Raw genomic sequence first — 24845 nt, 5'->3', positions numbered from 1 at the left:
ATGCCTCGTGTGTGAAGATGATTAACCAAACACTTCAAGAAGCACTGGCAAATCATGTACATGTTGGTTTAATATGTACTTCAGAAACTTATGGGGGTATTTTTAAAGAAACTGCCACAACAAATAGTGCAGAATAAATGCTCTTTTCTTGTTTGATTTTCATTGACAGATTTCAAATTTTTTATGTATGTCTTCAGAGACAACTGTGAGAGGTGGGTAAATGTGACCTTGGCATCAGACCTGGGGGAAGGAGAAGGACATAGCAGCATGAAGAAACATGTCAGCGCTCTTTATGTTATTGACAGTGACACAGGCATTATTTGAACAGTCTGGCACTATTGTTCCACCATCGATACATAAAAAATGAGAGTGACCACCAGCGAACACCACCACATTTTACCAAATCCCCATCAGTCACCAAGTATAGTGGAGCTTGTTTATACTTCACTCATTAAACACTGCCCTAGAAAGAAAATGATCAGTTTATTCCCAGCTTTTCTCAAGCGCTCATCATTACAGCAGTAGCCAAGCATTTCCTGAGAGGGTATTAATCTTTGGACTCTGCTGCAAGGGGAAGGGGCTGTATCATCATTCCTCTCGTCTGTATGGGGAACAGAAAGACGAAGGATGAAAGGTCCCACCACCTCTTCAGGTGTGGCCACTGATTTTTCTACATATTTAACAATCCGTGGTACATTTTCTGTTCAAAATATGGAAAAGGAGCATCTCTTCAATCAGATGTGGGTATGTCACTGCCATAGACACCTGCTCCAAGAATAACATATTTGTTCTTTCTAAGAGATGTTGAGAAAAATGGGCAGAGAGTGGTAAAGTAACCAAAAAAGAAGCTCAGCATATACTTTAAGGGTTGTTAAATGCCCAAACTAGTACCTGCAAAGTTCTTACTTTTTGCCAGATTTTCCCAAAGGTCAAAGCTCTGTAAGGCAGTGAACAGAACTCATGGTTTTACAGGGTGCAACTTGAAAGACACAGTGGTTCAGATCAGTCCTGAACAGCTGGATTTTCACTCAAGTACCAAATAAATTAGTCTTAAAAATTAAGTTTATGTAATATGCCATCAGGTAGACATCTGTAGTTAAACTGGGCATGTGCATAGGCTGTTATTTTATTTTTTTTTTCCAATGACTTGGTTAAAGTAAGTGTCTGTCACTATGCAGAAACTATGGAGCATGGTCAGTGACAGAATCCACACCTCCAGAAGAGCTTATAACCATAAGACAATTCTTCCATCTTCTGCAAATCAATGCAGCACTCATTATATACCTTCACTTCCAAAAAACATCAAGTCCTACAGAGTACAAAAATTTTAGTTATACATGAAAATCACCTCTATTTATAAAATTTTGCATGCATTTTAAATGGCATATATTCACTTTAGAAATTGTACTATGTATTTAAGTTCAACTATACATTTACCATTTATTATGAATAATTCATAATAATTCAAAGTATTTATTCACCAGTATTCATGAACTGGAAATTAAGTGTGACAAATATTTTAAACAACTAAAATATCTTATTTCCTGTTTTATTTCAATGCCTTCCCTGAGTCTCCTTCTTTGTGAATGCATACCCATTTTTTGATATCCAGCAATCTTCCAACTCTTTATTTACAGCTGGATTTGGATTACTATTTTTAGAACAAATAAATGTTACACTAAATGGCAGCTTGAAGTACAGATGCAACTGATTTGGTTTCGCTGTTCATCCTAAAGTACGTTAATTTCTAGTACAATAGAGGCATTTCCAAAATCTCCCAAGCAGCAGATTATTAATAATGAGGATTTTTTACTTACCACAAAGCTGACTGATTTCAGAAAAGCCTACTGAGATTATTACTTTCTCATGTGTGCTTTCTGCCTACCTCAAAACAATGTTTCTAGACTTTCAGTGAAATGCTTTGGAGATTTATGCAAAGCATGCTTTTCATTTTGGTGTGTTGTTGCCAGAGTAAGAGGAGGCAAAAGCAGAGATAATGACAACATTCACAGAATCACAGAATCACAGAATCGACTGGGTTGGAAAAGACCTCAGAGATCATTGAGTCCAACCCTTGGTCCAACTCTAGTCTGTTTACTAGATCATGGCACTAAGTGCCATGTCCAACCTCACTTTAAAAACCTCCAGGGACAGCGAATCCACCACCTCCCTGGGCAGGCCGTTCCAATGCCTGACCACTCTCTCTGTAAAGAATTTCTTTCTAATATCCAGACTAAATTTCCCCTGGCAGAGTTTAAGCCCATGCCCCCTTGTCCTATTGCTGACTGCCCGGGAGAAGAGACCAATCCCCACCTGGCTATAACTTCCCTTCAGGTAGTTATAGAGAGTGATGAGGTCACCTCTGAGCCTCCTCTTCTCCAGACTAAACAACCCCAGCTCCCTCAGCCTCTCCCCATAGGTCTAATGTTCAACCTACAAATCCAACAAAAACTGACGTTTGGGGAACAGCACACTGACATGAGCATTATCAGGGCAGAACTCAGTAACACAGCTGGTTACACAACAACAGGTAGTTTTCAGCCAAACTTCTTTTTTTTCAGTAGGTAAGGGTAAGAGTTTTCTGAAGCACATCATAAATATTCACTCCCCAGGTTTTCTGTAACACATCCAACTTCTCCCTCTGGCTGAGAGGATAAATTGCCACACTCTATGTGATTATCTCCAGGTCTCATATGTCAGCGTCTCCTGCCTCACATCCAGCTGTGTACTCAATACCTGGTCACAATCACTTTGATGGCATTATCCAGGGACTCAACCGTTGAATATAGGGCAAAGATAAATGATTAAAATAACCCAGACACATTTGTAAGACAAGCCTGAGATCCCCCAGGTACACGGAGTACACTGAAAGGTCGTATCATCATCTAAATAAAATGACACAGTACTGCAGTTTTTACAGTCAACAGGGAATGACAACATTTCCTTTGAGTGCCAACTACCGAGTACTCTTTGACAGTAAAGTGAGGTCAAGAGAGTGCAATAAAACAGCTACAGCTGATCCTGAAACTTCAGCTGATCATTTCCAGTTCTCCTAGCATTTAGGATTTTCCCTTTTAATTTTCTGACTTCCAAAGTTATTTTAGCCTTCAGTGTCAAGTTTTTCACTGTCAACTATCGAATGCTTATCATGGCTGACATCTTCAATCACTGTTGTTTCTCTAGAAAAAACAATACAGAAAAATAACGGAGGCATACTTTTGTGGCCTAAAATGGATATGTATTATATGTACTTGTAATGAACTCAATTTCAATGTACTTGGATAAGGAGTCTCAATTTCCATCTTGTAAGAATTTCCTGTGTGTACTCATACAGTCTTTCCTATGATCCACTCACTGATTAGATGGACTAGAAAGAAGCCCATCTGTTTAAACAATGTCAGATTTTAAAATATTTGTTTAGTTCCTTTTCAATTAACTACACAGTGTTTCAAGCATGATATTGACTTATCTCTGCATCATCCCAAATCCTTTAATGGGAGAAGACACAGCAAAAATTAGAATCTAATTTGTCTTGCAAAGTTTCAATAAATATTCTTTGTGCTGTCTATAAAGAAGGTTACTGCTGCTGACATTCAGCAAGGATAAAGAAGCAGAGGAACAAAGCAAAACCTGAAGAGATTCTAGAAAAAAAGCAGTCATAGCTAGTCTTCCTTAGCATATGTCGAGACAGACTGTATTTAATGACTGAAAAACTTTATTTATAATCCTCCTTTTTTTCACCTCTTCTTCACCTCACCTTTTGTGGGAAATATGACATTTTAAAGTAGCGCTTCTGAAAGGAGTTCAACAGCTATTGACGGGTTTCTGTAAGTCCCATTAGTTAGAAGTCAGTTTGCCATCTGCCGCACTGGACCCCATGATGTATTCACAAACTTTCACTTAGAAAATTAGTCTGCACATAGGTGCAGGTGACAATCTACTACCTTGGCAACATCCTTTTTCCCTGGTACTCTGCCAAGCTTACTATACATCTGCCTTTCAGTAAAAGACTTAAGGACCTATTATATGTGTTTTTCAGGCAGGTATATCACTCTACTTTTACTACTGATCAAGAAAGAGACCCCACATAGTAGTCAGCTAATGGCAAACCAAACTACACAGGGAAATCCACTCTATCTTGATATGCTGCAATGTTTGCACTTTCATCCTATACAACGGTTCACACTAGCCATAGACTTTACTTAAGTATTCCTCGTTGTTAAAATATCAATATAAGTGTGTTTACATGAGCTGCTGTATACATTCTTTGTTGGGCTGTAATGTGTAAAGAAAAGTATGATGGATTTTTTGCAGTAACAGATATTAATAATCAGTGGCATGTCCAACGATACCACTTTTCTATGTAAATGTAGGTATTTAATAACTAGGTGTCAAGACTTTGTTAGGCTTCCCCTGTAGTAAAAAGCAAGAGATGGGTTGAAACTAATCCAATCCCAACATCTGTATGAAGTGTTCACTGGAAATTATTCCACTTTACTTTTAGATAGTTAGATAAATATAACCCACCACCCACAACATCAGGATGCTCCTGAATTTTCTGTATCAAATGCTCAAGGTTGTACTGTAAGCTTATATAGTGATGCTATACCACCCATGAAAAAATTTCAGTATGGTACTGTACAGGGCTACTACCATAGCACTGATATTTAAAAGCATGTACAGTCCAAGTAAGAAGTCTGTTAGAAGAGGTCTACCTGGAGGAGACTGGGGAAACCTCATTGGGGTCTACAGCTTCCTCACAAGGGGAGGTTGAGGGGCAGGTGCTGATGTCTTCACTTTAGGGGCCAATGACAGAACTCGAGGGAATGAAAGGAAGATGTGCCAGGGCAGGTTTAGGTTGGACATTAGGAAAAGGTTCTTCACCCAGAGGGTGCTGGAGCACTGGAACAGGCTCCCCAGGGAGGTGTCACGGCCCCAAGCCTGACAGCATTCAAGAAAAGACTGGAAAATGCCCTCAGACACATGGTGTGAACTGTGGGGTTGTCATATGCAGGGACAGGAGTTGGACTCGATGATCCTTGGGGGTCCCTTCCAACTCAGGACATGCTGATTCCAAGTGGCTGAAGCTCAGGCAGGCCTGCGCAATGCAGCAGGTTCGGCCATTGCCCAGGGGCCTGCCTGTTCAGGGCCAGTGTGCTGAAACCTGGGGGTTCCATCGCAGTGCCAGAATCATCCCTAAACAAACAAACAAACAAAACAACAAAGCAAAGCCCTGGTCGACGCGTCTCCCGACCGGCGCGCACCCGCCGCCCCCCGCTGCGCGCTCCGGGGCTCAGGGAGAGCCCCGCCCCACAGCGCCTCAGCCCCGCCCCACAGCGCCTCAGCCCCGCCCCACCGCGCCTCAGCCCCGCCCCACCGCGCCTCAGCCCCGCCCCGCGCCGGGCAGGCAGCGGCCTCACCTGCTGCAGTGCGCATGCTCCCAAGTGCTCCTCCCTCTCCCTCCCCCACCCATCTTCCTGTGCATGCGCCCTGACCATGGTGGCGGCGGCGGCGAACGGGAGGGAGGGAGGGGGGAAGGAAGAGAAGTGTGGAGGTGTTGCTTTACGGCTGTGTTGTCGTGCGGGTGCTGTGTTTCAGCCGTAAAGCGCTGCGTGTCGCCGTTGGGCGGCGAGGGAAGTTTGAAGTGGGGCGGCGGTTCGTGCGGGGGGCCCAGCGCCAGCGCCATGGCGGGCGGTCGCGCCATCCCCGGCGAGATCAGCCTCATGGATCAAGGCGTTAAGAGGTGAGGGGCGGGCGCGGAGAGCTGGGCCCTTGGGCTGAGGGGAGGCAGTGGCTGTGGCCGTGGGGGGCGCCGGGTAGGGCGGCCCGGCCGTGGAGCTAATCATAGAATGTCCTGAGTTGGAAGGAGCCCCCAAGGATAATCGAATCCAACTCCTGTCCCTGCATATGACAAACCCACAGTTCATACCGTGTGTCTGAGGGCGTTGTCCAGTCTTTTCTTGAACACTGCCAGGCTTGGGGCCGTGACACCTCCCTGGGGAGCCTGTTCCAGTGCTCCAGCACCCTCTGGGTGAAGACCCTTCTAATGTCCAACCTGAACCTGCCCTGGCACATCTTCCTTTCATTCCCTCGGGTTCTGTCATTGGTCGCCAGAGAGAAAAGTTTGGCGTCTGCCCCTCCTCCTCCCCTTGTGAGGAACCTGTAGCCGCGATGAGATCTCCCCTTAGTCTCCTCTTCTTCAGGCTGAACAAACCAAGTGGCTAAAGCTGATGGCAGTACCTTTCCTTTGCAGCCTGCTGGAGCTGCCCCTCCGCCCGGACCTGCACACGCTCAACGTGCACTGTAATCACATCACCAGAATCGAAGGGCTCAGCCACCTCCGGAACCTGCGGCATTTGGATCTGTCTTCAAACCAGATCCGCCGGATTGAGGGGTTGAGTTCCCTGGCTCAGCTGCGCACCCTCAGCTTATCCTGTAATCTCATAACCAAAGTGGAGGGTCTGTGATATTTATTTCTCTCTGGTTAGCAACTTATGAGGCTTTTCTAACACTTGTGTTAGAGTTTTCTTCTGGAAAATACATGTGTAATTAAGCTTATATTAAGTTAATATAAGCTACTAACCATATTATGTAAATTTTAAAAACAGCACATAGTCTCTGTAAGCTTTATCACAGAAATATGACTTAATTTTAAAAAAAAAAGATTTTTAGTTTATGATTGTAGTTTATTATCACAATTTGTAGTTATGACTTTAAAAGGCTTATTTTGCAGGATTTTGTTTGATGAAAAAAGAGCATTCTTCTGAAAACCTTAACTGTTTTTCTTTTTCTTCACTTTGTTTAGGACTGGAAAAACTCTTTAATTTAACTGTACTGAATTTATCGTATAATCACATACATGATCTCTCTGGTAAGTGACTTTGGCATGTGCAGCAAAAAGTATTTGCCTCACTTAAATTTTGAAAAACTTGACCAAATGCATTTTTAGACATTTCTAGTAGTTCAGCCAATTGACTGAGTAATGCTACTAAAGGTGGCAATTGCTGCTACTCTCAGCCTTCAAGTTTCTAACATAATGGGTTGTTTTGAACTGGAATTTATTCTTCTGTATTTGGCCAGACCAAGCATGTTCACAAAGTAGTCCAGTAAATATTTCAAACTCATTTCCAAAGTGAAAAATACAGCAGTCTCAGAAGATGTGAATTTGGATACGATATGCAAGTTTTCTTCTAAATCTGTTAGTGAAAGCAACAACTGACCATTTCAACAAAGATTCTAAGCTACAGAATCAAGGGAGTTCATAATAGAAAATTAAAAAGGACACTGATAACAATTTTGTTGATGAACTGAGTAATAGAAAGGAACTTCAAGTGAAATGCTTATTTTTCCCTGCTTCTTAACATTTAGAAACTAATCTGTTTCTTTAAAGTTAGCTCCCATAAGTAGCTTGACTTTGGTACTATGTAGTAGTGTACCATAAATAATTATACATATATACATAATAAACAGGGATTTGGAGGAAAAGTTGTTGCATCATTACCAGTTATGATGAATTATTTACTGAATATTTTTCAACAAGATGCTGTTTTTCTAAACCATGTAGTCTAGGATCATAGCAGAAATCAGTTTGTCCTTTTTTCTTCAAATTTTCAGGATTTCTGCACCTTCATGGAACCAACCATAAGATTAGCCGTATTGACCTTCACAGCAACTGTATAAACAATATTGATCACTTACTTCAGTGCATGAAGGGGCTTCGCTGTTTGATGAATCTGACACTGGAAAAAAATGAAAAGGCCAATCCAGTTTGTCACACAGCAGGTAGGGATCTCATCTTAGGTATGTACTTTGTGCTTCTTAGGTCAGTGATTTCCCCTAAGCTGTCAGCAAGGTTCAGAAGCTTGTAAAATCATTCATAAATTGGCCAGCCTGCAGAAGTCTAAATTCTGTCAAAATGGATTTGTTTTCCATAGAGAAAGCTCCCTGTCTGCTCTGGGCATATGCTCAAAGATGTAACTTCTTGTTTGCTTTGATAAGGTTCAACTTTTCACGTTTTAGGTTAAAGCAAGAGATGGACAAAGAGCGATGGGAACAGAAAGTATTACAGAAATGGGAGGAAGGCAGTATTACCCTGTTTCCCCAAAAGTAAGACAGGGTCTTATATTAATTTTAGCTCCAAAACTTTTTTACATGCATAGCTGCCTGGACACTATTTAAATTGACATTTTTAATGAACTGTGAGTAGGGCTTATATTTTGAGCATCCTCAAAAATCCTGAAAAGTCATGCTAGGGATTATTTTCATGGAAACAGGGTAATACTATAAGGTTTGGAGGGTGGAGAATTTGAAGAATATACATAAAGATATTGTGCTATACAGAAAGCGAGGAGGCATGGGAGTAGGTGGTTGTCCTCTACTGATAGAGACTACAAGAGGAAGATGAGTAATAAGCACTATCATCCTTTCCTCCTTTCCCCACAGCTTCAGTAAGCAGTGACAGACTATAAGTTGCTCTGCAGTAATTAGCATTTTCGTCAAAATGGTAGGCAGTGTGGAGACAAGTTGGAGTGTGTGTGGGTACATCACTTTCAGTTCTGTTGAGGGTAGGTTTTTTTGTGCTGTTTAAATACTACACTCTGTATTCAAACAAACTAAACTGTAGTATCCTATTTTGGTGTAGGTTTTATTTGTTTTCTTCCTTTGTGTATAAGAAAGGAGAAAATCTCTTACGGCAAGTTAGAAGTGGAGGATTGATACTTTTGGGACAGTGCAAAGATCATTTTGGAAGTATTTAAATGTCAGTCCATGACTCTTCATGCTTCCTGAAATATTTAAAACTCTGAAAATTTCATTGCCAACTACAAAGTGTAGAACAGTAGGAATTACAATTACACAAAATAAAAACCCATATCATGAGCATGTAAATGATACAGATGTAATATGTGTACAGTTCTTAGAAAGAAACCTGAGATAATTGAGGGAAGCCGAATAAGGCCTTAAGTAATGTTTTCAAAAGCACCCATGAACAAAGTTTACAAATGCATTTAGACACGATGGAAGCAGGAACAGGACTATTAAAGCTACCTGGATAACTGAGAAAATTCCATTGGTCTTTCTTCTGGAAGTGTTTATGTACCTCTTCAAATCTACCTCATTGGTGTCACTTTCAAATGTAACTGCAATGTTTAGGAGACCAAATTCTATGAATTTCAAGAAATTTGACTTCAATGCCTTACAGTTTCATAACGCCTTATTTCACTCGCTGAAAAAAGGATGAAGTTATCTCACCACTTTCAGAGCTTGTCTTTCCATTATGTTTGTCTGTCCTTGCACTTGGTACAACTGTTCTGGTTGTGTGTGCGACTGCAGTGTGCTGAAAATGGGGAAAATCCCTGTGCAGACCAGGACCAGGCAGGCAGCTTCTCAGTTTGTGTAATGTTGTCTGCTGAAAATCTTGTGGTTGGGGAAAGATGAGACACTTGTAGATACCTCACTACTTTTATTTTCTTCTAATAAAATGCAATGAATAATTTAAGATGACAGGGTACCCAAAAAACACTAGATATCTCTTTTGGAGATTGATTTCAATTTAAATGTGGTCTTTTCCTCAAGGTTATAGAGAAACTGTTCTCCAGACATTGCCCCAGCTAACAGTTCTAGATGGAAGAAATATTGCTGGCGAACCAGTGGACCCAGCAGAAGAAAAGCGTTCAGATTTGCAGTGTTTAGAAGACATTTTGGGCGTTTCCTCTGGGTGCCCATCACCCAGAGATCAGGTGCCATAGTTTTTGTGTGCTGATTTTAAAATTAGTAAATTTTATTTTTATATTGCATGCAAGTCATTATTGTTACATGGTTGTCTTTCCTTTTGATAGAACTCTGTTACCTTACCAGTGGTGACACCACATATCGACCAGGCGTTGGCTCATTTTCATCAACGTACAAGAATACCAGTACAAAGTGCCATCAGCTCCTCTACAGAGCTTGCCTCATCTTCAGAACCAGAGAAGGCTGAACTTCATAAAATATACAGTGAGATAAGAATTAAAAACATAGAGGATCAAATTTCACAGATACTGCAAAAGGTAACTTTTTTTTTCCTGTGATTGCACAGAAGTTTTGTTTATCAAGGCATATACTCCTTTTACAATGCAAGAGTTTGCTGGGACAGACTGGAGATTTTCTGCTGGTATGAATGTACTGACTTTGTGCTAATGTAATTTTGAGAAACTGGCAATAAAATAAAAAGTCTTTAAAACTGAATATCATACTTTGAATCATGAAAGCTTTCATCCTAAATAAGAAACATAGTTCTCCTAGTCCCATAGACTATCCAATCATATCACATTAGATACAAAATTTTCTAGGTTTGACCCTGAAGCTATCAAAATATGTAACTGAACCTGAGTAAAATATGAAATGCAGTAAAATATCTGTATTATAGACTTGGTGAAATTTAATTTTGCTAACTAATAGGTCAAGTTGGTCCGTTATGTTTGTTAGGTATGTTTTAGTAACAGTTGATTATGTACCTTGCATGTTTGCAGGGCTTTTTTCTTAAGTGCTGCACTTGTTTTACATTTCACACCAAACTTCTGCACCAAAGGATTCTAAACGGACTTCCAAGTACTTCAGAAAGATACAATTACGTGTTCTGAAGCACGCTGTTCTGTTGGGGTTTTTTTATCTTTAAAACAATGTTTTAGCAAGGAGGGATGGGGTAGTTTGGAAGCGATTCTTCTGTATCAATATTATTTTGTAAATGTTAACTTTAAAAAAAAAAACCACCTGAAAAAGTGTTAGAGATTAGCCAATTAGAAATTGAGAAATAAACAGATAAAACTTGTATCTGTTCTTAGGTATCTGATCCCTCAAGAAGTGAAGCTCCTCCAAATGTTCTCAAAGCTAAGAGAGACACAGATCCAACTTCTGAGAGTGAAACAGAGAGTGGGAAAGAGAACAACAGGAAGGTTGTGAAAAGAAGCAAGATCCCTACTTACCGTAAAACTACTTTATCTACTAGGGGTCATCCTAAGAACAAAATAACTGACAGGTATCCTGATGTTTGCCATATAAATCCAAAATTAATTTAAGCTGGATATTGTCGAAGTGAACATAATTTGATTTGAAACATTTTGCTGAAAGTGACAAGTGGGGTAAATTAGCTCTGTTAATAATGCTCTAAATATCAGTAGGTACTGAGACTTTATAACAAATCTATTGATTAGAAAACAATTGTGTTAAGCTTTAGATGTGTTCCACTTGCCCCAAATAAAAAGAGGTATTTGTCAGCTGGCCCTGCTCATTAATGTTTAATATACAAGCTGCTTCTTTCTTAATCTAACTGTTCATATATAACCTTCTGCATCCTTGTTTTTCTGTCCTTTAGGTGCTATGTATTATTGAAAAATTTTTGAAGTTTGCTTTCCACTCAGGTCATTTCCCTATATGAGCATTTTCTGTCATTAGGTGACAAGGAAATTGAACTGAAGATTCCAAAATTAAGACTTTCAAAATTCTAATATTATTTCAACTTAGTTATAAATTGTGGAGACAGAAGAATTCTCCACAGACAGGAGAACTGAGTCAAATTTAAAAAATAAAAAGATTCATGGTGTCAGAATGATGTTCAGGAGCGTAACCGCCCGTATCTTGTGATGAAACCAAAGATGTCATAGTAATTTGTTTGATTTACATAGTAAATATCAGAAGTGATTAATAGAAGAAGAATAAATTGGAATATATCCGTTTAGTCGGCCACTGCAGGTCTACAGCTACTCTGCTTCTCTAACATTGTTCCATATCTATGTGATCGTAAGATGTTTTTCAGATAGCATCTGGCAGTACTACACACTTTACAGTTGAAGAATTTTATTTAGCTGTTTGTTTTATGATCTGCTTGCAAATTATTTTCTGGGTGTTTTTGAACTCTGCACAATTCAGCTTTTACACAGAACTGTAAAATTTCATCCTGTAAAAGTGTCTGAATCCTCTGTTACTGTTTAAGCTCTGCATATTCCTAAATATACTTTGATGTCCTGTTATTATAGAGAAGAGAAGAGTTCCTCAAAGTGTCTACGCTCCAGTCAGAGAGATGCTCATCTTAATTCATCACCTGATACAGGAAACTTGGAAGTAGTGGGAAGAAAAGCTGAAATATTAATTGAAAGACAGAGCAATATAGAAAAAGTAGAAGAAATTAATTCAAATGCCACAGAGGAATCAACATACCGAGTATGTTTTGCATAATTTAAAGTTAAATATGAGTATGTCTTCAGCTGAAGCCAAGCATATGTCTCCTGGTGGAACTTTAGAATTGGAGGTGACAAAAATAATTGTGTAGATTAGCATTAAAAAAAAAAGAGTAGAGTTCTTGTAGTGTCAGCTGGAAGATAATTGATTTTATTTCACTTTTAGGGGTTTTTTGGCCTGGTGGCTTGCACTTGCCTCTGCCATCCATGAATTCCAGAAAGGGAAAAAAAATCTTGTCCAACAATTATTAACATTGTTTGTCTTTTTTGGCCACATTTGAATGTTTCCTAGTAAGCTGATTCTTACCACATTCTTCCTAAGGCGCTGATTCAAGAACTGGATCAAGAGAAAGAAAGGAGGTGGAAAGCAGAGCAAGCAGAAAAGAAATTAATAGAGCATGTCCGAGAACTACAGAACCATGCAAAAGAAGAAAAGAACATTCAGAGTATGGCTGTATACACTACAGGCAGGTAGGGAAACAGAGTGCTGTAGTTTAAGAGTTTGGGGTTTTAATTCAGGACAATTCAAATTAAAGCCTTAAGAAATGAGAACAGCTTTAAACAATATACTTACAAAATAATGCATCAAGAAGTAGTGCTAGAATTTCTCTCTGTATTACCTAGGGAAATTCTTTTCTACAGCTTTCTTCCTGTTCTTCTCTTGGAACACTATCAGTACACCACTTACCTACATTCCCAGCCATTACTTGCCAAGTAATCTGTATCGTAATTGTACTTTTTCTTTCTATTCAAGTTCTTGTAGCTGTTTCATGTCATAATTTCAACTTCCAATTTCCAATCTCCCTTTCCACCTATACAAACAGCTCTTTTGTTTTTTTCCTGTGTGGTGCAATTGAGTGAAGATGTTTCTGGCAGGCCAGAGCTGGCCAATAGGCAATACATCATGTGGGTCAGGTCTAGCATATCTTCGGATAGACTAATATTGTCATCCTTGTGTAGTTCTGAGCAGTGTCCTTTTTTTTTCAGTTCTCCCTTCTAACAAAGCATTGTTTGTTGTCAGCTATGATTGGAGATGTCTGCTTTATTTGATGAATATGATGCAGTTAAGAAAATGCCAAAGACACATTTTCTTTCTTGTAAGGAAGAAACATGTCAAATGCTTCCTGAGTTACCATCCATGTCTGTGATTATTTCCCTCCCCCCTCTTTTTTTTCGTTTTGTTTTAGGTTCACTTCCTACCTTTATTTGTTATCACCTTGGATAAGAGGCTTATGATGTTCCTTTTCTTTTGAAATAGTTCTTGTATCAAAAATTATCAGAATATTAAAGGGTATGGCATTTTTTTCTTAAGAAAACTACCAAATTATAAATTGATGCTATACGTTTGACTTCTCTATAAAGTAAAATGAAACCAGAATGTCATTTCCTTAAAGAGCATCTATGAGGTTGTCTCCAGCTTAATTTCTCTTAAAATTAAACTACATATAGTCATGCTACACATGACTTTAGTAATAGCTTACATATTTTTTTAAACAGGTTTACGTGATGGTGCTGTACATAGTAAAACTCAGCAAAGAGCAAGATAAGGTGCTGCAACACTTACTAATGTCTTCTTCTCAATGTATTTGGTATCAAACTAAATACTATTTGTAATACAATTTTCTTGCATTCATTCTCAGGTTAAAAGAATTTATATTGAAAGAGAGATATGTTAAAGCACGACTGCAAGCAGATGTCCAACAACTGAAAGGTGAAACTGAAAGACTTACTAATGAGTTAAATCAGGCAAGAAATAAAGAAGCAGAACATCAGAAGGCCATGCAAACTTTAGAAGAAACACTATCCAAGATGGAGACACAGAGACTGCAGCAACAAACAATAGAGGTAAATATTTTTCATGAGTAAAGAATAACGGCAACAGGATGGCTACTCAAGATATTTTAAAAACACTAGATTTTTCAAGCCTTAACTCTGCGTTTTCCACAATAAAAGCTGATTGTTTTTATTATGTAGTAGTAGTTAATAACAAGTATACATTTTAGTTATCAATTAATGTATTTTATAAATAGAAATAGCTCATGTGATGTGGTCTTAAGACAAAGAAAAACAAGTCCTACGTATTTAAAACTGAGAGTTTATATTTTCTCAAGATGCACAGTAACAAAGACTTTTTTTTTAAATGTTGCTGAAATCAATAAAGATCATATTAGTGGGATGGAAATCTGGTGGTTCTGTTTGTTTTGCCAGTTTAAGGAGTTAGATGCTTCTAATTGCAACCACAAGAAAACAGTAATTGCTGAGAACTTATTTTAAAGATTCTGATCGTTTTGAGGTTTATTTGTTTGCTTTGGGATTTGTTCATTTAGTTTTTACAGATGGGGAAGATCATGATGCTTTTGTTGTCAAAGTCACTTTGTTCAGTACACAAATACATTAAGATCAAGGTGCTGGACCCACATATTGCCACTATTTCTGACTGAATAATTCACTGGTGACTTCTCAGTGGCAAAAATCAAGTTGAGTGGACAGTTGTGATGGAAGTCTGCAAACAGATTTGGGATTTTTTTTGTTTTGTTGGGGGGGGGCGCTGTTTGTTTTCTTGTGAGCATTGGCAAATAAACTGGGCTGTTTCTGGATTCTAGCTATGCCATTAGACAACTGACACATAGAGTAGTCTGTTAATCACTCACAGACTTGATACTCTGGAAAGCACAGAGATTACCACTGTGTAAGTACCAAATGTGGAGACCTTTTGCTTTCCTTAGCAAGATAGTAGTTACTGCTCACTGCTTGAGCACAGAAGGATTGAGGTAAATGCTACAAGTAATGATTAGAAATAAGAATATCTCCATTAATATCACCTCTGCTGTTTCTGTTGCATGCTCTAATTTGCAGCCTTAATTCTGAATTAACATTTCATAAGTAATTAAAACCTTTTTTATAACTTCATTCATATATTTTTTTTCCTACTTGTTGAGACAGAAAAGACAGCTTTGTATGTAAAAGGCTTAAGATTATAAAATGGATTTTTTCATAAAAGCTTGCATCAAATGGAAAAAGTGGAGTGTGCCACCTGGTGTTTATACTGATACTCCATTTTTTGCAGCTCTGTTCAGGAACTTTAATCTGTGAACCTGAGAAAGATACAGAATTCTGTTAACTGGATTGTTTAAAAAAAAAAAAAAGTGGTGTTGAATGCAGCTAAAAATGTTTTGCTTGGAACTAATGCAAGCATTACTGTACAAGAATTTGGAATTAAGGAAATCATTCTGACAATACACTTGTTCCACTTCTGCAAGACACCTTCAGGTTCTTTTTTAAATTAAATAAATATTCTTGGTTCTTCAAGAAAGTTGCTTTTTGTGTGTTGTAGCAAGCTAAGCTAATTTTAAACATCTTGTCTTAAATTTCTGCAAGTGCAACAAAATGTATTAAATGGACATAACATAATTCCATAAAATTTTATGAAAAATACTGATAGTTGTGGAGCATGCTGTAAACATAATGGCCCAGGTGGTCATGTTTGAAACTTCTATTAAAGCACCTGTTCCTTTGTAGTCTAGTATAAGACATGAAGAATAGATAACAGTTTCAAGAAAATCTTGTTCCTCTCTTTATGAATTCTACACAGATGAAACAGGTGCAAGAAGCAGAGCTTAAAGCATCAGCAAATGAAAGAGAAGTACAGTTACTTCGAATATCCTTGCGACAACAGAAGGAGAAGATAAAACAACTACATGAGCTTCTCATATTAAGAGAGCAAGAGCAAAGGTATGGGGTCTTCTATTTTTCTTTTCACAAAATACAGATACTAGTGTTGCAAATGTGTTTTATTTAAACGCATTCAGGAAAATGTGGAGGTTTTGGTTTTTTTTAATGGGAGAGATAGTCTTTATGAAAATGTAGATGTCTTCCCACCAATTTTCTTGCTCATCTAAGAATATCTTCATATCTTGTAGATTAATGATTCATAAGTCAATGTAGGCAACTGTGTTCTTCTGGCCTGTCATTTGATAGGTTGTTGTCTTCTTATATGGCTGAACTTTTTATTTCAACGCTAAATAGATAAAAATAAAATTGCATTTGAATTATTCTGAAGATTTGCATATACTACAATAACACAAAGTGTTCCTAACCAAAAAAAAAAAGTCTGCTTCTACAGTACGTTGCATTAGGATAGGTGGGTGGGTGGCTTGCCCAGCTGTTATCCTGTTTGCCTCCCAAAATTTCCTGGTTTTGGAAAATACCTGAACGCAAGTTCTATGCTGTTTAAGCTAATATAATAAAATATGTGTACAAACTAAAGCAACAATTGGTATGTGGTATACTAGTATCTGAGGGAGGTTATTAATAAAGTAAGGTGGTTACACTTGCAAATTGTACAAGCATAAGTGTATTCAGACACAAAAATAACTGCAGGTTTAAATGGGAAGAATCTGATAGCTGTGTTTTGAGAAATTCCACTTATTATCACATAAATCCTCAAAAGATGTAATGAGGACAGGGGGTATGTTTTGTGTTTGTGGTTTCATTCAGATGAACAGAATAGTCTTCAAGTGCAGAGTAATTTTGCTTCACCATTCTCCCATAAGGATGCTTCCAGCCAGAAAGGAGGCTTATCCTGGAACACAACAGGACCCTAGTGCTGCTGCTTTTCAGGTTTTGGGTCTGAGGGAAAATCAACAGTTGTTGCGTGAGGGTGAAGAGGATGACTGTGAAAGAGCTTAACTGGCTGTACAGTGCTTCTCCTGATTCCAGTGTCTCTTTCAGATCTTTGCTATTAGCACAGCAAACAAATGGTAACTAGCAGCAAAAGAACAATTTGAATAATTTGTACAGAAGCTTGAATCATTCCTTTGAGTGTTTTAATGGTAGTCAATGCACTTTCCCTCATCCCAGGACCATTGTCATAGAAGACTGAAATCTGTCTGTGAAACTAAGGAATTTATCCCATTTATTATGTAATTTGTTATCCTTTTTAAGAAATACTAAGGAAATTAATTGAAACAGCATTGTGAGATACTGCAGTTCTTCTCTCAACTATACGTTTGGTTACTTCAGGAAAGAACTTGAAACTCGAGTTGCTTTAAATGGACCTGAATTTCAAGATGCTGTGTCAAAACAAGTGGCTAAAGAGGAACAGAGGCATGAACAGCATGTTAAAGAATTTGAGGAGAAAATTAATATGTTAAACAAGAAGTATATGGATTTAGAAGATGAATTTCGTTTAGCTTTAACTATTGAAGGACAAAGGTTTAAAGAGGTAAGACTAAGAGAACATTTCATCTCTTTAAAGTGTTTGGGTTTGTAGTTTTGGATTGGTTTTTTTTTTTGATCCTTAAAATCTTTGCTCTAAGGATTCATCTGAAAATACTGGTAGTAAGATTTGAAATACCAGTTGCTAGAAAATAAACACCCAGTGGTAAGTCAGCACTCAAACAAACAAAAAAAAGGCATTTTTGTTTGTTAAGTAAAATTTAATCAAAAGAAGTTAGAAAACTTCTATCTGCTGGTATTAATTTATTTTAAAAGATGTTGACCTTCTATTAGAATATATTCAGTTATAAAAACTTTTGTGGTATTTTAATAAGGTTATGGTTATGTATATACCAGCGTATTAAACAACAGGGAACTTTATTATTAAACTTTTCAAAACTGAATTTTGGATGCGCATTTTGAAATTCAAATACAAAACTTGCTTACTAAAATTCCTTAGATAACATATAAAATAATGTGAACACTAGCTATAGAATTAAGTGAGATAAAATTTTAAATGCTTCACCTTCATTAACTTTGTTTTCTTCACTTTAAATCAGTTGGATACGTGGGAGAAGATGGCAAAGAAAAGACTGTTCTTTCACCCTTCAAATCTTTCTCGTGCAAGGAAAAAATCTTTCCAGATTTCATGTTAATCTTAATTAACAATGAGGTTTAAACAAGGCACTGTTTTTATTTCCCAGCCTGTGATTTTTTGCACTGCTTCCCTTCCAGTCATGAATTAGTTTTTTCCAGGTTTTTGTTTCTTACAAACTTGTAGCTGAGTAGAAACAGTTTTTTGAGTTGAAGCATCACCAACAAACTGGTAGAAAGCCATTTTCAGATATTCATTAATTTCACATACTGTTGGTGAAATTCCATTTCTTTGAAATTCAAATGTCATTTGTCTGTATGTATACATACTTTTTGCAAATGTTAGCATTTTTCAAATTGTTTTATAAAACTTTAGGTAAAAGAGGGGTTTGAAAGTGCTGCTGCTGATCTAGTTGAATACAAACAAGCCCTCTTTGAGTTGGAACAAAAGGAAAAAGAGATGGCAAGTCTGATCCAGGACCTGACAAGTATAGTGAAAGAACAGAAAGAAAAGATTGCAGAATTAACAAAATCAAATGAAGAAGCTACAGCAAACCTAAAGGTACGTGTTCAAAAACATTTCAACTCCATAGGTGATTTTTTTGTAATATTTTATCTATAAAATAAAAAATTCCATACAAGGTAGATTCACTAAAAGATGTGTGTTTCCTGTTGCACTAAAACCTAATATTCAACATCAGCCTTTATTCTTGCATCTTGCATTTCCTTTCTCACAAACATTTTGCTCCTCATGTAGCAAAATCTAGACTTGTTCATGTCTTCAGAAGTGCACTCCTTGCCTTGTGAGCACTGGCAGTTTGTATATAAGAAGTGGTCACTCTAAACTGAGATTTAAAAGCCTGCAATAATACCCACGAACCTCTGAAAGTAATGCAGTATGATTCTGCAGTGGTCACTGTACATGAAGTAAAAATGAAATTGCACAAATAATCAAGTGCACTTATTAGCAGCTTAATATCTCTGAGAGTTGCATGAAATTAGCAGTATTAGCCATTATCTACTGTCTAATTTTAATGTTAAATACTGCGGGCACAGTTGCTTTATCTTGCACTACTGATCACCGTATGATAACATATTATGGTACTATGTTGTCCATAAATAATTCTTAAAAATCTTAGGAACAGAACTTTGAAACTATTGCGTGATCCAGGCCATGTATGTATCCAGTACAACTCTGCACAGCTGTTTCTAATCTTCTCCTACATGTTGCTGTTGGGGTGTCCAAACACTCTGTTGTTACACAGAACAGGATTCTGCCAGTCAGTGATGCTGCTAAAAACAAAATTTAAAAATAGCTGTATTAAACAGCTGTAATCTGTAAAACAAAAAGTAGCCTGCATAACTGAAGATAAATCTTTATCATGGGAAGTGGAAGTTCATCCCAGCTTCTGTCTGCTTTTGATTTGGTTTTTAATATCTTAACATTCTGTGACTTTTAGTTTATCTTGTTTTTTGACTTGTGCATTTATGATTCTAAACAAGTTTTTATAATGGGATTGATAATTTAAGGTAGCTATTTGGAAATCAGCTTTACAGCTTCCTGAGGATCAAAGTAGATCTATTTGAAGGAAATGTTTGTGTTTCAGCACTGGGAAGAGATGCAGATAGAAACCTGTATGCAAACAGACTGTTCCTCAGTGAACTGAATTTGCTGTATATCAGTATTACTTTCCTAGCTGCTTAGTGTTGATTTGAAATTTTGAATAGTTGTTTTAAAGGTTCTGACTGTCTTTTTCCAATGTTCATTCATACAGTGTCGAACCGGGGAACTTGAAACTGTGACTGAGGAGGACAAACAGAAGGCTCTGCAAGTTGAACTTCTGAAAAAGGAAAATGGAAAACTTATTTCTCAGCTGACAGCCCAGGAGTCTGTGATTGATGGGTTAAAAATGGAAAGAAAAATATGGGGGCAGGAGTTGGCACAACAGGGTAAAATTTGTATTGTTTTGCAGACAAAATGGCGGTGTTCAATGCCACACCTTTCAAATAAAAACTCCGATATAGGTGTAATCATGACAAGGTTTCTGGATGCCTTGTTGATCTTATCCAGCTGTAAAGATGCTGTGCTAAAATAGATCTTCTGTTTTGCTATAGGAACTATAACAGCAGTTGTGGGTTAGTTGTGAATGCATTTTATCTATTTACCTAAAATGTCAAAATACCATCATGATATACAAAGAATGTTTAAACATGAAACTACAATAGGAAAACAAGGATTTGAAAATAGTGTTATGTAATGCTACCAGTTTACTAGATTAAGTCTAATGTGAAAATTTCAGTAGGTATCTTTAAACAAAAAAAAAGTTAAATATGTTTAATATTGGGTGAAAAAAAGCTTGGGCTTCTTTCATGTTTTCCATGATTCATGTGACTCAGCACCACCTTGTGGGCTATTTGAGATTGGCTGAGTCTGTAAAAATTACTGTTGACTTTTGTTGAAATTTTCAAAGGATAAAATACAGACCATCAGTTCTGTGTTTCGTCTTAAGTGTTACCGACCTACAGATTAAAGCACTACAGTGTTTTCAGTGGGCAAAATGGTCATACTCAGTTTTTAAGGTGGTTCTTCCCCTGCACACCCCCCTTCCCCAACATTATACTCATCTGTAAAATGAGTGCTGCAGTGTGAGTATCCTGTTTTATCTAGGAGCTCATCTTGCTCAAGATCGGGGAAAACTGGAGGCAAAAATTGAAGTTTTAACAAATGAAATTGAGACATTAAAAAAGCAAAAGGAACAAGGCAGTGATACTATAAAAATTAAGAACAAAATAGTGGATGATCAGACAGAAACAATTAGGAAATTAAAAGAAGTAAGTGCTGTGTCTGACTATTTGTGTCCTTAGCTAAAATGAAGACTTGCAGTGAAAGTTACTGTAAAGGCTGTAATGAAAGTCATCTCTGCAATCCTAGTTTTACCTAATGGGGAAGCTCAGTTGGGCCATCGGGGCAACTGATTTCATTGAGAGGAGAAGAGGACTTTGTATTAACTTGATGTACAGAAATGCTACTTTGAATCTTTCATTGAACCATATTTATGTAAGGACTCTCTTGTCTTTGCCTTGCTTCAAGTTATTCTTGATAATTCCTCTTGAGAGGAAAAAACAGGATAGCATAATTCTTACTGTGCATTTAAAAGGGGGAAAATATTAATTTTGCTTCAGGTTTACTTTAAAATATTTTTTTTTCTTCTTGTAAATCAATATTTTTAACAGCAGAACTTGTACGTTTTGTTCTATTAATTCCATTAATCTCATTTAGTGACTTAAGATTTTAGCTTATTAATCAGAGCAAAGTTTTATAGTATGTTATGTAAGTCAAGGTTAGATAGTTTACTCATTAAACTATAGAGCCACGAATCAGAATGCGAGTTCAGTGATTTGTGTATGTAGAATAAGTTGTTATATATGAGTTTAAACTTTTCTTTCCATTTCAGAACTTTGTTTTGATACTTTTTTTTGAACTCTGACTTCTTTCAGATGAAGATTATTTGACTATCACTTTACTAAGTGTTTTTCATAAGATAATAGGTTTAGAAGAGTAAACTTCCATGTCAGTCTCTGTTTTATTCCAGCATAGATGAAATGATACTCTTTAAGGGTAACAATAAAATTAAAGTGAAGAGACTTAATGTGTTCTAAAATATTTCTCTTCTAAAGGCCTTACAAGAAAAAGATAAACAAATCAGAAAACAGCACGAAGAAAATGTGGAAGCTCAGAAATTTTTTCAAGTACACTTGGATGAAAAAGCTGCTGAAATTGAAGAGCTAATGGTAAAACTAAAAAGGCAAAATGAAAGAAAAGAGGAATTAAAGCAACTGGTGGAAGAAAAAGAAGTAGAACTTGATGACATTAAGAACGCACACAGGTGATACATACAAGTGGCAATAATTCTTTGGGATTGTAATAGCATGCAGCACTGCCATGAAGTTCTTTTTTGTTCAGAGAATACTTGCTTGCAATTACAACCCACAGAAACATGGAAAAATGGAAACTTTTTCCACTCTCCAAAGGAGTAGTATCTACATTCATTGTAAATATGTGTTTGATTTTCAGTGCACTGAAAAAGAAGTGGCAAGGTAAAGGAGAGCTATTAAGCCAGCTGGAGGTGCAAGTTAAACAAATGAAGGAGAGCTTTGATATCAAAGAGAAAAAGCTGATTGAAGAGAGAAATAAAAGTCTTCAAACTCAGAGGTGAAAACCTTCATAGCTTATTTTGTGACTGCTCAGTTATTATAGAGTTGCACTGTGAAAAGGCATAAAAAATATTTGATGTGGTGAAAGAACACACAATACCTTTTTAAGTACCTGGTGAGCCCAGCTGCTGCAAGCTCTGCATGCATGCAAGTAGTTCTTGCTATACAGGTGACTTATTTTGTGGAACTGGTGTTCAGTTACAGCATTTGTACTTCAAACTTCTTAGCTATGATGCCATTTTCTTTGAAAATAATTGGAGACTACACTACAGTAGATTGCTGGATGGCTGCTTGTCATGAGCATAGTTTGATAGCATTATTTTTTTTTTTACTTTATTGTGGCCCCCTTCTCTTATTTTTCTTCCTTCCAACTATTCTTAAGATGAGCTAGTCAATAAGTCTGCATATTTATCTAGCAGTGATAACCAGACTGTTACTGAAGGAATGAGCTAGTATGACTAAGGTTTTTTGCCTTACATTTTTAAACAGTTTAAAATTACCAGTGAAAGTGTAATTAGGGAAGGTCATTTGATTATTAAATGAAAGAAAATAAATGGATGGTCAAGTTTGATTTAAACACCAAAAAAACCCAAACAACAACAATGAAAGGCAAAAAATAAACACCCACACATTTCAAATAGTCAATAGTTACTAGGTTTTGTAGTGGTTGAAAGATCAGTAGTGAAACTGAAATTTTGTTCCAAATAACTTTGTTCTGTATCAAAATTTTGATGTAAATTCATTGTATAGTGGAATAATTTGCCTTGCTTTCTGTTGCTAGATATTTTAGAATTATCCCCTAAAAGCAGAATTTGCTTGGAGCCAAGGAAATGCTTCACTGCTGTGAGGCAGACACTTTTCTATTTCTGTGAGATGCAGGCGGCCAGGCTGTTTACAGGATTGCATAGTTCAGTCATTGACTTCTCAGGAAGCAAAAACATGTTGAGCAGATGTTTCAAAACAGGGACTCCTTATCCCTCTTGATAGTAGCAATCCCAAATCTTTGTACTCTTTGCTAGTGATTAAATGTTTTTGCTAAGGGGAGGGTCAGAAGCCTTAAATGTGGTGCATAAAACTAGAACATGTACTTCTGAAGCTAGATATTGAAATAATTGTCTTAATGCCTGTGTTATTAAAACCTCATTGAAGGCAGAATTGGGCAAAGCAAAATACTTCGGTTGTTTCGAGGAGTGTGGTGACTTTTTGTTTTGTTTTTGTTTTTTGGTGTTTGTTTGGGTTTTTTTTGTATTTTGTTTTCTTTAATTATTTTTTAGGATTGCTGTGGAAAAACTCCGTCAAATGGATGATGCTTTTAGAAAACAACTCGAGTCCATGGTGGCAGCTCATCAGGCAGAATTATTGCAGCTGACAGAGGAAAAGGAAAAACAAATTGAAGCAGCAAATGAAAAAGTAACTTTAATACTAAATTTATGTGTTTACTGTATTTGCATTTTTATTCTACAGACACTAGAACAATGGTGCTTACAGTTACGTGGTTTTCTGGCTGATCTCTGGATGGAAGCAGCCCTGCTTTAGTACTCAATCTTGGCACCGCAAGAAAAATGTCTAGAACTGTACCCTCATGAGGTTCTGTATTCAAGCAAAGCAATAGCTAAACGTTCCTTATCTATACAGGAAAAAATAATTATGATTATGCTGCATAACCCATTTAACTCACCTAGGCCAGTGTTAACGGTTACTGATCCTGTCATGTACTGCATTCTTATTAGCGTGACAACTGGTGCTTTTTCTACATAGCAAGTATTTTGGTTTTGATAAATTACTCACCATCTCCTAGCAAGTTAGTACTTTTTTTTTAAAGCAAAACTCTGCTACTGCATCCAGTGGCAAAAGCAGTGCATTGCTTATTTAAGCATAAGCATATAACCCTTGCATTGATCATCAGTGTTAAAAATTGACAAATTATGGTTTTTTAGGTGTATTAAAGAAACACAGGAATTCTTTATGATCTCTGTCCTCTTTCAGGTTTATTGTGTTGAAGAAGAAATGCGGCAGCTTTTACAGGAAATGGCAAACAATAAAAAAGCCATGGAAAGTAAAATAAGACGACTTACACATGCACTGAATGATATTCAACAAGACCTTTGAAGATTATTAATGTATACACTGAAAACATGTATTGGACAAACTTAAGCAAATATATACACTACAATGCACTTTTTTCTTGTTTGCTAGAGAAGAAATTATTTGATGTATTTTGATGGTTCAAGAAACATGTAAATATTTGTACAATATTTTAATAATAAATAATTATTTCTAATCATTGTTTATTTTTAACTCTTTTGTCAGTATGGGTCAAAACACAGATATAGGTGAAAAGCATCATACAAAATTATGAATTAGCATGTTTACTAAGGGAAAAGAAGGTAGAAAGGCTCAAAGACAAGTGCTTCAGGTTTTCCTTCACTGAGGTAAAGATTCTTGTAATGAGAGATGCAAGAATTTACCTGAAAGTGTTTACTCAGCCACTGTTGATGAAGTCATTTTTGGCAGCACAGTGTGTTTCTGTACCAGCAACAGGCTTCCTACTGGGCTTTTGAAAAATAGGAGATAATAAACTAACAGATTCTTACGGAAGCTACTCAT

At 37.1% G+C, this 24845-nt stretch overlaps 1 protein-coding gene across 3 annotated transcripts; it reads left to right on the top strand.

Moving 5' to 3' along the window:
• Window positions 1-5564: 5564 nt before the first annotated feature.
• Window positions 5565-24495, top strand: LRRCC1 (leucine rich repeat and coiled-coil centrosomal protein 1). Of its 3 annotated transcripts, XM_080340476.1 has the most exons (19): window positions 5565-5743; window positions 6254-6459; window positions 6806-6871; window positions 7615-7782; window positions 9574-9737; window positions 9837-10046; window positions 10821-11014; window positions 12012-12195; window positions 12535-12683; window positions 13853-14057; window positions 15805-15944; window positions 17235-17436; window positions 18400-18585; window positions 19799-19973; window positions 20692-20855; window positions 21702-21910; window positions 22099-22236; window positions 23513-23648; window positions 24225-24495. In XM_080340476.1, exons 1-19 carry the CDS (start codon window positions 5685-5687, stop codon window positions 24345-24347), a joined length of 3078 nt encoding a protein of 1025 aa, XP_080196602.1. In that variant the 5' UTR covers window positions 5565-5684; the 3' UTR covers window positions 24348-24495. The 3 variants fall into 3 exon arrangements, with proteins under 3 accessions (XP_080196602.1, XP_080196601.1, XP_080196603.1); XM_080340475.1 differs by lacking the exon at window positions 24225-24495 and having other exon boundaries at window positions 23513-24125; XM_080340477.1 differs by lacking the exons at window positions 5565-5743; window positions 24225-24495 and having other exon boundaries at window positions 6350-6435; window positions 23513-24125.
• The last annotated feature ends 350 nt before the right edge of the window (window positions 24496-24845 follow it).

This window comes from Nesoenas mayeri, assembly GCF_963082525.1.
Source record: "Nesoenas mayeri genome assembly, chromosome: 2".
NCBI classification, from domain to species: Eukaryota; Metazoa; Chordata; class Aves; order Columbiformes; family Columbidae; genus Nesoenas; species Nesoenas mayeri.
This window is presented reverse-complemented; position numbering and strand designations above follow the sequence as displayed.

Coding starts and splice junctions, on each gene's coding strand:
- LRRCC1 (XM_080340475.1), top strand. CDS start 5,685: ATGGCGGGCGGTCGCGCCATCCCCGGCGAGATCAGCCTCATGGATCAA. Junction 6,460..6,805: donor TCTCATAACCAAAGTGGAGG/GTCTGTGATATT, acceptor CACTTTGTTTAG/GACTGGAAAAACTCTTTAAT. Junction 17,437..18,399: donor AAGGACAAAGGTTTAAAGAG/GTAAGACTAAGA, acceptor ATAAAACTTTAG/GTAAAAGAGGGGTTTGAAAG.